Source organism: Periplaneta americana, chromosome 3 (assembly GCF_040183065.1).
Source record: "Periplaneta americana isolate PAMFEO1 chromosome 3, P.americana_PAMFEO1_priV1, whole genome shotgun sequence".
NCBI classification, from domain to species: Eukaryota; Metazoa; Arthropoda; class Insecta; order Blattodea; family Blattidae; genus Periplaneta; species Periplaneta americana.
Window position 1 is genome coordinate 98,288,679 of NC_091119.1, and position 11,866 is coordinate 98,300,544.

Sequence of the window (11,866 nt, forward strand, 5' to 3'; positions counted from 1 at the left end):
AAGTTAAAGATATCCCCGTAACATGCCATGAAGGCACTTGGGGGGGCATGGAGGTAGAGCCCCATGCTTTCCATGACCTCGGCACTAGAATGAGGTGATGTGGTCGGCACCGCGCTCTGACCGCCTTTTACCCCCGGGAAAGACCCGGTACTCAAGTTTATAGGAGGCTGAGTGAACCTTGGGGCCGTTCTGAAAGTTTGGCAACGAGAAAAAATCCTGTTACCATCTGGGATCGAATCCCGGACCTTTCAGTATAAAGGTGTAAAACAAGCAAATAAAATAATATTGATGTATTATCATCACTGGCAAGCTGACAACAATCACTAACTTAGGAATTGGACCTACACATCTTATCTTAAGCCTGCTCATGGATATAATAATAATAATAATAATAGTAATAATAATAATAATAATAATTATTATTATTATTATTATCATTATTATTATTAACTGCACGCATTGTATTCTTCACCTGACATAATTAGGAACATTAAAATCAGACGTTTGAGATGGGCAGGGCATGTAGCACGTATGGGCGAATCCAGAAATGCATATAGAGTGTTAGTTGGGAGACCGGAGGGAAAAAGACCTTTAGGGAGGCCGAGACGTAGATGGGAGGATAATATTAAAATGAATTTGAGGGAGGTGGGATATGATGATAGAGACTGGATTAATCTTGCACAGGATAGGGACCGCTGGCGGGCTTATGTGAGGGCGGCAATGAACCTTCAGGTTCCTTAAAAGCCATTTGTAAGTAAGTAATAATAATAATAATAATAATAATAATTATTATTATTATTATTATTATTATTATTATTATTTTATGTATGGTATTCTCTATCTAGGATTCTATCATCCCCCTCATCAGAAATCTTAATTCGCACCGTGGGTATATATCATCTATGTAGTAGGTACCCTATTCTGGTCTAAGAGGTATTCCCTTAGCTGAGAAATCAGCGTTCGTCTTTTGTATTAACGGAGTCAGGGTAAAATTTCGCTATCCTTCAGTGAGCCACTGTTTTTACTTTTCCTTGGTAGGCCTACTGTAATTCAGTGAATGGGAGAATAAAATACCATGAACCGAAAATACAATACAAATGGAGTAAAAATTGCTATTTTATCATGGAACAAAAATAATAAAAATAGACTATTTTCCCTCTGCATATGTGCTAAAACGATGTAAGTGCATATTTTCATGGATCACTGAAGCTGTTCCTAAAATTATTTGAAAGCCAAGTTATGGACAAAACCAGCAGTAGGCTCAGGTTTTCGCGGATACTATAGTTTTTTTTTATCATTCCACGATATCTTCAGAACCATTTTATCACACTATCCAGAAGAGAGTAAGACTAATTGTTATACTATCATGAACATTTCATTTCAAATGAAGCTAACGACTGAAGAGTACTGCAATTTCAAGAAATTCATGTTGTGCGCGTTATATTTACTGTTTTAGGGAAAAGTAAGTTGTAATAAGCCAATCCCAAATAAAGAAGGATACTATACTATTAGACTCTACGAAAACACGGTAAAGCTTCATACTTTTATGTCCTTGGCACTAAAATAAGGTGCCTTTTATCCCGGGAAAGATCCGGTACTACAGTACACAATTGACAGGAGACTGAGTGGACCCGGGGGCAATTCTGGAAAATTGGCATCAATGAAAATCATGCTACAATCCAGGATTGGATCTGGGGTCTTTCAGTTCATAGCCAGTTGCTGTACGAAACTGATTTATTTGACTGCCGACATCCCAAAAGTAAATCTGAATTAAATAAGATACGTATGACACATATTTCTTGTCATTTATATATTGTTTGAAATGTTTTCTGGAATAAGCCAATACCGGTAAAATTTTTTGACATTCCTGCAGCTGAAACTACCTATAATATTCTTCTCTGCCTGCATTAATTGCAGTAGCCATTTCGAGCTACAGTTGGCCTGGGTAGTGTAGTCGGTATAGTAATAGCTTCTGTGCTCGAGGTTGCGGGTTCAGTGGCATTTAAGTGTGTTTAAATGCGACAAGCTCATGTCAGTAGATTTACTGGCATGTAAAAGAACTTCTGTGAGACAAAATTCCGGCACACCGGTGATGCTGATATGACCTCAGCATTTGCTAGCGTCGTTAAATAAACCATAATTTAATTTCGAGCTACACATATTTTTAGTTAGATTGATATGTAAATACTTAATAAAATGTTACTGGTGATTGTAAAACTTGGTTTACTTTCACTGGACGACCTTCGACCTTTAGGTTAAAGTGTACAAACCAATGCGATCCTTAGGCCTTTTTGCATTAAAGATTAATATTTTCCCTGGATTAAAAAAAAAAAAACATACTATCAGTTTGTGAATAAAAGATGAGTATCTCCACTAGACCAAACAAATAAAAATGGATATATTTTCCTCGATATAATTAGTGACGTGTATACTTTTGAAATCTTTGATGCTGGTTTCTTTAGAAAAAAAATGACGCATGTTAATTTGCTTTCTTAGTTGTAATATCACTGTAATTGCCTTATGGTTGCAGGGCGTGGCAAGATGCATGGGGCACGCCGTGTGATCATGTTCTGTCTGCTGACGGCTGTACTGCCCACCATCCTGCTCGTCATTCCCCTCTACCTGCGCCACAGTGTCTATGCAGATGTCACATATGCTGTAGCTGAATCTGATGTGCTGGAAATTGTCGATGGCATATCCACGGTGTTTTGTCAGGTCTGCATGAAGCAAACAATACTTTGAAAGTATTGGGCATTATCATAGAATAGATTTTTCTTAAGAATTCAGTTATAATAACAACTTTCTGCTGTTCAATGTAAAAACTAAGTCTTAAATTACCTTGGCAGACTAGTTCCGACCGCACTGTTAATCATCTTCGGAACTATAGGTAATTATCTTCAAAAAGTTCTGAAGATGACTAACAGTGCAGTCGAATCTAGTCAGCTAAGGTAATTTACTACTTACTTTTCAGTTCAACACTAGAAAGTTGTTATTATAACTGAATTCGTAAGTGATATAAAGTGTGTAATCAAGGTGCATAGATTTTGATTATATAGGCCAATATGGTATTATGCAGAAAAATTTCGATTAGAGTAAAATCTTTAAAGTCCAAATCAAGCAAATTTGATGTAGATACATACTGTTTTGTTTGGTGAATTAACTTCACATAGACCTAAAAGTACTATTATACCTCGATAAAATTTTGTCTAGTATTTGAATTCATTGTTACAGCCTTCACAATAGATGTATCATCACAATTCTGTAAATGATCATTACAAAGTTTATGAGAAATACTTTTATCATTGTTTTGACTGTAGTCACTGGCTGCTGATAAGGTTTCCCATTCAACCTTTTTTGTTGAGTATTTACAACACACTGAATATTTTAATTTTTCATTAGATTGGCTTACAACAGATTGAATACTTCTGCTTTCACTAGACTTTAATGACAGTTAAAATGGACTGATTTTCCTCTTGCAGACATAGTAATTTTAAAGACATGATGAAAGGTCCTTGATATCACGAACATGTATGTAACTAATATGACAGCCAAACTGAATTAAATATAGTCGCCATTTTCTTACGGTAACCAATTTTATGAAATTCACAGGATATAAAAGTATACAAACGTATTAAATTATAAGGGGCTAAACCTAAACCCTCAAATATACATTGCACTAACAAAACTTCTAAACATCATAGACCACAACATAAAAAAATACATCACACAAAAAACAAAACAAAAATCATGTGGTTTTCATAAATTTGCTTATGAAAATGACGACTATATCAAATCAATCCAATATGACCACCTTATAGGATATAAAAATATTCACGATGTCAACAAAGTCATGGCACTCCATTTTACACAAAACACATGTGAAAGCGGTAGGCCTACACAAAAAAGTGAAGAAAAATTACTCAGCCATAACAAAATTCAAAATCACTGTATTAATATTTAAATCAATGTCAAAATATGCAACTTCTAGCGTACACTAAACAATGCATCTATGTACAAACCAATGCATTATTCTATTGAACATAAAAAATCCAACAACCAAATCATCCTTCCCAGCCCACCCATCACACCCCTACTTCTGATACTCTTCTTGATATTATTGCTCTTGAAGATCATAGGTAATAGGAAATGGGGATCAGATATCACGACAATGCGTCTGTTTTATAATGCTTATATACGATCAAAATTGACCTATGGATGTGAAATATGGGGAGGAGCATCAGCAACTCATCTACGAAAAATTTCTGTTCTTCAAAACTCACCCTTAAGATTATGCCTAGGAGTACCAAAAACCACGTCAACTGTTTCCCTAGAAAAACCACTCAGACACTATATATTACAAAAGGATCTAAAAATACAATTAAAATTGCAAGCCTCATCCAGATCTCAGATGTTCTTCAAACTGTCGGATGATATCCTGTGTAATTTCTATAAAATAAAACAAGAAGAAATATCAATCTATATCATAGACACACCCATTGCTAAAACTCCAGTTGTGAACGAAATTCCTCCATGGAAATGCGTGATTCCAGAACATAGCATACAAATTCCAGGAAGTCATTCCAAAAATGGTCCTCCATACATTCTTAAGTTAGATTCCATGGAACTACTCTGCAGTACATATAAGGATCACCTTCAAATTTATACAGATGGATCTCTAAATCCTAATGATGGAACATCAAGAGCAGGGTATTATATTCCAAAATATCGAGAAAGTTATTTCATACCATGTTCATCCTCCTCCAGTCTTGACACTGAATTGCTAGCTATTGATGCTGCTCTTCAGTGTGTTACTCAAATTTCTGAAAAATCTATTTGCATACTTACCGATTCCAAGGGGGCTATATTTAATATGATTAAATATGTACCAAACCTATATGCACATAGAATTATTCCAATTCAGAAACAACTAAGGAAACTAAAAGAACTCCATAAGGAAATAACATTTCAATGGATACCTAGTCAATGTGGTATACCTGGAAACGAGAAAGTCGATAATATTGCAAAACAGGCAACATATTTGCAACCAAGACCTCTTCTAGTGATATCTCTATCCAGTGCTTTTGCTTCAGTAAAGTCTAATTTTACAAACCTATGGATCAACAATTGGCTCTCTTCTGACAAAGGAAAAATTTTACAGTCTGTACAAAAGAAAACAAATGACCTGGAAATGTACAAAAACTTACCCAGACATGTTCAAACATTTTTAACAAGAGTCAGAACAGGTCACATTGTCACTCAATTGTACCTACACCGATTTCACATTTCTGATAATCCTACTTGTCTGTGGTGTAATAATCATGATGAAGATCTGGAACACATTCTTCTATACTGTCCATCCATAAACCACAGAAGAAGTACATTAAAATCTTCAGTACCAGTTGCAGAAGACATTGCCCTGCAGTATATATTGACTACACCCCACCTCTGGCTACTAGCAACAGGCATCTATAATGAACACCGATCAAAATAGCCCTCATTTCTTGTGAAAAACAACTGAATAGACTACAGTGGACTATAGTGGACTTTATGTTATCAGCAAACAGCTGGATACATTAAGAAGATTGATTGATATTATTGCCACGACAAATTCTGACAAAGTACTTTTAAATGGTCATCAAGATGCTCCTGGAATATCAGGACATGACATCATATATATATATATATATATATATATATATATATATATATATATATATAGAGAGAGAGAGAGAGGGGGGGGGTCCTTCTTACATTGCCCCAAGAAACAGTAAAAAATTAGGGCATACAAAGACATAAATAATATTAATCTTGATCAATTATTAAACAATGCAAGTAACCTTCCCTGGAATTTAGTTTGGACATCGCGAAGAATAGATGAAAAAATTGATAAATTCAACAAGTTACTTATCCATCTTTATGACAAGCATGCACCCCTAAAAACTAAATGGATAACCAAACCCCTGGCTCCATGGATGTCCGAAGCCTTACATTCCTTTATGACAGCAAGAGGTGCCGCTTATCGCAAATATCACCGGAGCAAACTATTGACTGACTTCGAAGATAAACACCTGCATAACAAAACTAGCCAAACTATCAGAAATGCAAACTTACATCACGGGCACTCTCTTATTCATCCTTCTGTTAGTATGAAAGAAACGTAGAAAAATATCAACTCTATGGGTTAACGAAGGAGAAATCTTGGGTAGAAGCCACTAAATTGCCACTTGACAGCTTGAATGAACATTTCACTTCCCCTCCTCCAGATCCCATGTTGAAAGAAGAAACTCTTTTGGAATTATATTCTTGTCCTGTACCTGACAGAGAAAAATTCTTTTCCAAGTACATAACCCTAGCTGAAGTGAGAAAATCATTGAGAAGTATTAAGTCAAAATCCCAAGGTATAGACAACTTTTCTGAATAAAATTATAGACGTAATCCTACCCACTGTAACTCACATATTTTATGCCTCTATTATATCAGGTTCTTATCTGAACATACGGAAAAATGGAAATAATATAGCCTTTACCGAAAACTAATCTCTAGATAAAATTATAGACATAATCCTACCCACTGTAACTCACATATTTTATGCCTCTATTATATCAGGTACTTATCTGAACAAATGGAAAATGGCAATAATAAAGCCTTTACCTAAAATCAGTTCTCCTTCTACACTGAACGAGTACAGACCTATAAATATCCTTCTCACTCTTTCGAAAGCTCTAGAAAAAATCATACATCAACAGCTGACGGACTAGCTGAATGAATATAAACTTTTAGATAGACTTCAATCTGGATTGAGATCAGGTCACAGCACTGCTACAGCCCTACTTAATGTAACTGAAGACATTCGAAATGCAATGGACAGAGGAGAGGGGACGGCTTTATGCCTCCTCGATCTGAGTAATGCTTTTAATTCTGTGAATATCTAATTACTCTTAGCCAAATTAAAGACCATACACTCTTCGACAATACTATGAGCTGGATGGAATCATACCTGCATGGCCATCAACAATGCATCACTAATGACAATCGGTTTTCTTCTTGACTATCCACAAAAGGAGGCATTTAACAGAGCTCAGTTCTCGCTCTGCTACTCTTTTCAATATAATTATATAAATGATGTGTCAACGAACATAGTACATTGTCACTACAATCTGTATGCTCTGTTTACATTTCCGACCTGATACGTTAAATGGTTCAATCCACAAATTAAACAGCATTCTCATTTCAGTTTCGACATGGGCCAGCAGACTCGGACTTAGACTTAACACAGTTAAGATGCAGGCCATAATCATTGGAGCCAAAATATTATTGAACACTTAGAACAATAGTCAAATTCCAGTCACACTTAATAATATTGAAATTCCCTACTGACCTATCGTGAAAAATCTAGGAATATATTTTGATAATGAATTAAGTTGGAATTATCAAGTAACTTGTAAAAAAATCTGCTCGTCTATTCATTTGTTAATCCAGTTCAATAATTTCTTTCCCACACCACTGAAACAGACATTAGTTCAAACACTTGTAATATTGCACTTTGACTATTGTGACGTGTTCATTGACTTAAGCACCAAACTCTCGAACAAATTACAACGTGTTCATAATATGTGTATAACATATGTGCCCAATGTCCAATGATATGATCATATTTCACCATTTTTCGAATCTTTATCTTGGTTCTGGCTCAACGATGCCAGAACTTTACACTGTCTTCCTCTTCTATTTCAAATTCTGCGCACCTCAGCCCCAAGTTATCTGTCGTCTCGTCTTGTGTATTTATGCTCCAACCATAATCTAAATACTCGATCTCAGATCACCAGTACATTGAGTATACCTCATCATAACACTTCCTGATACTATTCATCATTCACTGTTTCAATTTCTCATCATTGGAACTCCCTACCTCACACCTTAAGGGGCTGTCAGACATTTACTAATTTCAAAACTCGGTTGTCAGTTAGACTGCCTAGTCTGTGAGCTTTCCTAAAATATAATTTTTTCTAATATATGATTTTTATTTTTAATATATAAATCGTCTTTATTATTTTAACAATTACTTCGATTCACATTATTGTAATTATTTGATTCTTAGAAGTACATGTAACTAAACTTGTTTTCATTTTGTTGTTGTTGTTATTATTATTATTATTAATTGTATATTGTTCCTGTATTTCTGCCATTTTTTATATTTGCTATTCTTAATAATGGTTGAGGGAAGAGAAGGTTTTATGGCCTTAACTCTGCCAGTAGAAATAAATCTACTAAATAAGTAAATAAATAAATCATATATTTTTCATAGCAGCGATTCTCTTTCCTCAAACAACACAAGTACATTCATAGAGGTATAATGAAACCTCGATTCTGGGTTTTTCAGGGGACCAGACAAATTATACCCAGAGGTTTTGCCAAAATTGAAAAAGAAACACATGAACATATTTAAAAACTAATTTTTATGGTGTAACCGTAACTAAAAGAACAAAAATATTTTAAAGAGCTTCACAACATTAAGTTCACTGGTTGATTGCATTAAGTTTACCTGTCACTTCTTGAAGAAATCAAGAATGGATGTCTGCTTTGCAGTCCAGGCAGTCTTGCTCTTGTAACTGCATTGCAGTGTGTGAACATTTTTAAAACACCGTGGTTTTTCATATTTGCCAATTACCAAGGGTTTCAACTTCTCAGAACCATCTGCATTTGTACAGAGAAGAACAGTAAGCCTCTCCTTACTTTTCTTCCCACCATGGCAGGTCCCTCCTTTCATGTGGAGGCTCTTATCTGGCATCAGGGAGTAGAAGAGTCTCGTCTCATCGGCATTAAAGATATCTTTGGCATCATAGCCTTCAATGAGACATGGAAGCACGTCATCTTTCCAATGATCCACTGACTCATCTGGAACACCTGCACTTTCACCACACACATTGTATGTGATGTCATGTCGCTGCTTAAAGCGATGTAGCTATTCCTTAGAAGCCTTAAAACTGTCCACTTTCAATCTTAATGTGATGCTTTGTTGTGAACTGATACTCACGCACTGCAGCACATGATTAACACATAGTTTGTGACTAGTGTGTGACATCAGGTATCTTGTGTGGGTATATGTGGCAGATAAGGAGAGAGATGGGAACTGTTACTGAAACGATCTTAAACAAGGATATAAGCATTTAGGGCTGGAAAAACACACAGTCGAAGCTAGTTTGCCTTGTTAGGACAAAAAATTTGTTTCTTAAATACCGGTAAAACACGAAATCGAGAAACATTAAATTGGGATAAAAAAGTATTGAATATATGGGACTTCTGCCAGGACCGCAAAATAAGAACGCAAAATGGGTGTAAATCTTAAATCGAGAAACCCAAAATCAAGATTCCACTGTAGTTACATTTCTCAGACCGCTTGCAAACCTTTACCATGCACTTCACTGCACAAAACATAAAAACCTTCAGATATTACGATGCAATAAATTCCATAGACCTTTCGAAAAATAAAACGCTCTCCACACTCCTCGAATTATGAGTTGACCTTAACTAAGTAATCAGTCCATCAAATGCCATGTCCAACTCCCAATCAACGAACTTCCGAATGTTAAAATCATTCGAACTTCAAATATCAAAACGACTGCAATATACCATGCATCTTCACTTACTGATTATTATTGATCACAATACCACCATCTTATAACATATTATCTTACATCGCCAACGATGTCATAATTTCCATCGTATCTTTACATTTACCGCAACACTTAAATAAGTAGTTCATTATGACTATTTAGCAAACTTACTTTTCATTTATTTATTACAAGACCCTTGAACAGCATTCATAATTAGGGCAGTACATATAATTTGTAGCGGCTACACAATTTGAGTGTATTACATAGGTATATAACAAATCTATGAACTACTGTAATATTATAAACAATTTAATTACTACTAATTTACCAATATAATTTTAAATATAACCTTAAACTAAATTATCATCTGTATCAATTATTTTGATTATATTATTTCCAGCAATACTTAACAAGTTGTTCTTTACATTTATCATTTGTATTAATCAGTCTCATGCAATTTGGTAATGAATTATATTATTTTGATGCTACATACTTTCTCACAAAGTGAAGCAATAATATCTTCTTTCGGCTTAATAAGATCATCTTATTGCTTAAAGATAGATAATTTGTAGAAACAAAAGCCGCCCTAAATAAGGGTTCGATAGATCGGCCTACTAATCAATTCATAAAGAATAATAAGTAAACAAAACAATTTTGTGACACTTGGAAAGAAAAAGAAAAAACATTAAGATAAGAAAACGTAGGAAATCATTTACAATAAAAATTTTGTTGGGTACAAATGATTACTAATTATAGCTAAGGATGATTTTCTTAAGTATGTGAACATCACGTTTGTTACCAGATACTTAAGCTTTATTAAGAGCATTAAAAAATCAATATCAATAAGTTGTCACATCACAGTCAGAAATATCACAACATTTTATATTATTGTCCTCCAGAAACTAAATATTATTCATTAATTTAGCACAACTAGCATGTAGAATACTTTGACAATTTGTACATTTCAAGGCATTTACGATATTAGCAACTTCAACCTTACAGTGTATAATAATGAGTTTGATGCATTAAGTAGACCAGACATTCCACCCAGTGCAACTAAAACAGCGTGAAGCAAACAGAACAGTAGGAAGTATCCAAGCATCTCCAATGCTAGGTCTAGACACATTTTCAGTATTGGAGAATACTTTAACATAGTGCCAGAATAGGCATGTTTAATTCGTATGTGGAATAAATTCTCTCAAGTATTTTTAGTGAACATCTGAATGGAAGATTACTTCTGTGGCTTCATTGCCAGCTCAAAGTGATTGAAGTGATGGGCTTTTTTATTATTAATATTTATTATTATTTTTATTATTATTATTATTATTATTATTATTATTATTATTATTATTATTATTTCTCGTGAAAAACAACAACTGAATAGACTACAGTGGACTTTCTGTTGTCAGCAAACAGCTGGATACATTAAGAAGATTGATTATTATTATTATTATTATTATTATTATTATTATTATTATTATTATTATTTACATAAAATCTTGTAAACTTCTATATGAGACGAGTATAGTAGTCCAAGTGGGACTGCTAGGGCAGAAAAGTTTTATTTCATGGGAAGTTATATTAAGCTGTGACTTGGTTTTCCAATATACATTTGATAGGAATTTGAAATTAATTATATAGTAATTATATATTATTGCATACCTCTTGCCAGTCATTTTCATCAGTGTCAGTCATTCTCATAGTTTAAGAATAAAATACTAAAAGATTAAATATATAAAAAATGACATGCATAACTGGCGCACACATAGCTGATGGAGAGCATGCATCTGTGACTTGTGAATGTGTTGTGTTGCAGTCCCATTCCCTGAAGATGAACTCGTCATTTCATGCATTCCAACTGTCGGGACTGCCTGAGCTCAGCTCCAACAGAAAACACATCCGCCTCAAGAAAAGTATGTCGCTGCCAGATGACACTCTAGAGTACTGGGGCTTCTATCTGCTGAAGGGTTCCACTGTTGTGCTGTCTGTGTGTTCCAGGTGATTGATTCATAAATATGTTATTTGTCAATTTACTTTTGATCTAGCCTTTCTGGCCAGTAAAATATCAAGTTACCAAATGGTAGAGTATCAGTTTCTGAGTTCATTGAAGATTGAAATTGATTTCTATTGTTACATTTCTAGTGTAAGTTCATCAATTCTCTACTCTTATCTCATTGTCATTGCCACACATGAAGATGTCAGTCATTGTCACAATAGGGATTTGAAATCTGATCAGCTAACATATTCTCAAT

At 34.5% G+C, this 11,866-nt stretch overlaps 1 protein-coding gene across 5 annotated transcripts in view; it reads left to right on the plus strand.

The window, feature by feature from the left end:
* The window catches only part of LOC138696308 (uncharacterized), a 92,811-nt gene that overhangs the window by 35,132 nt on the left and 45,813 nt on the right, over nt 1-11,866 (plus strand). For all 5 annotated transcript variants that reach the window (XM_069821084.1, XM_069821083.1, XM_069821082.1 and 2 more), the window contains exons 2-3: nt 2,531-2,715; nt 11,431-11,612. In XM_069821084.1, the coding sequence (XP_069677185.1) occupies nt 2,531-2,715; nt 11,431-11,612 (367 nt within the window). The remainder of the gene's footprint in view (nt 1-2,530; nt 2,716-11,430; nt 11,613-11,866) is intronic.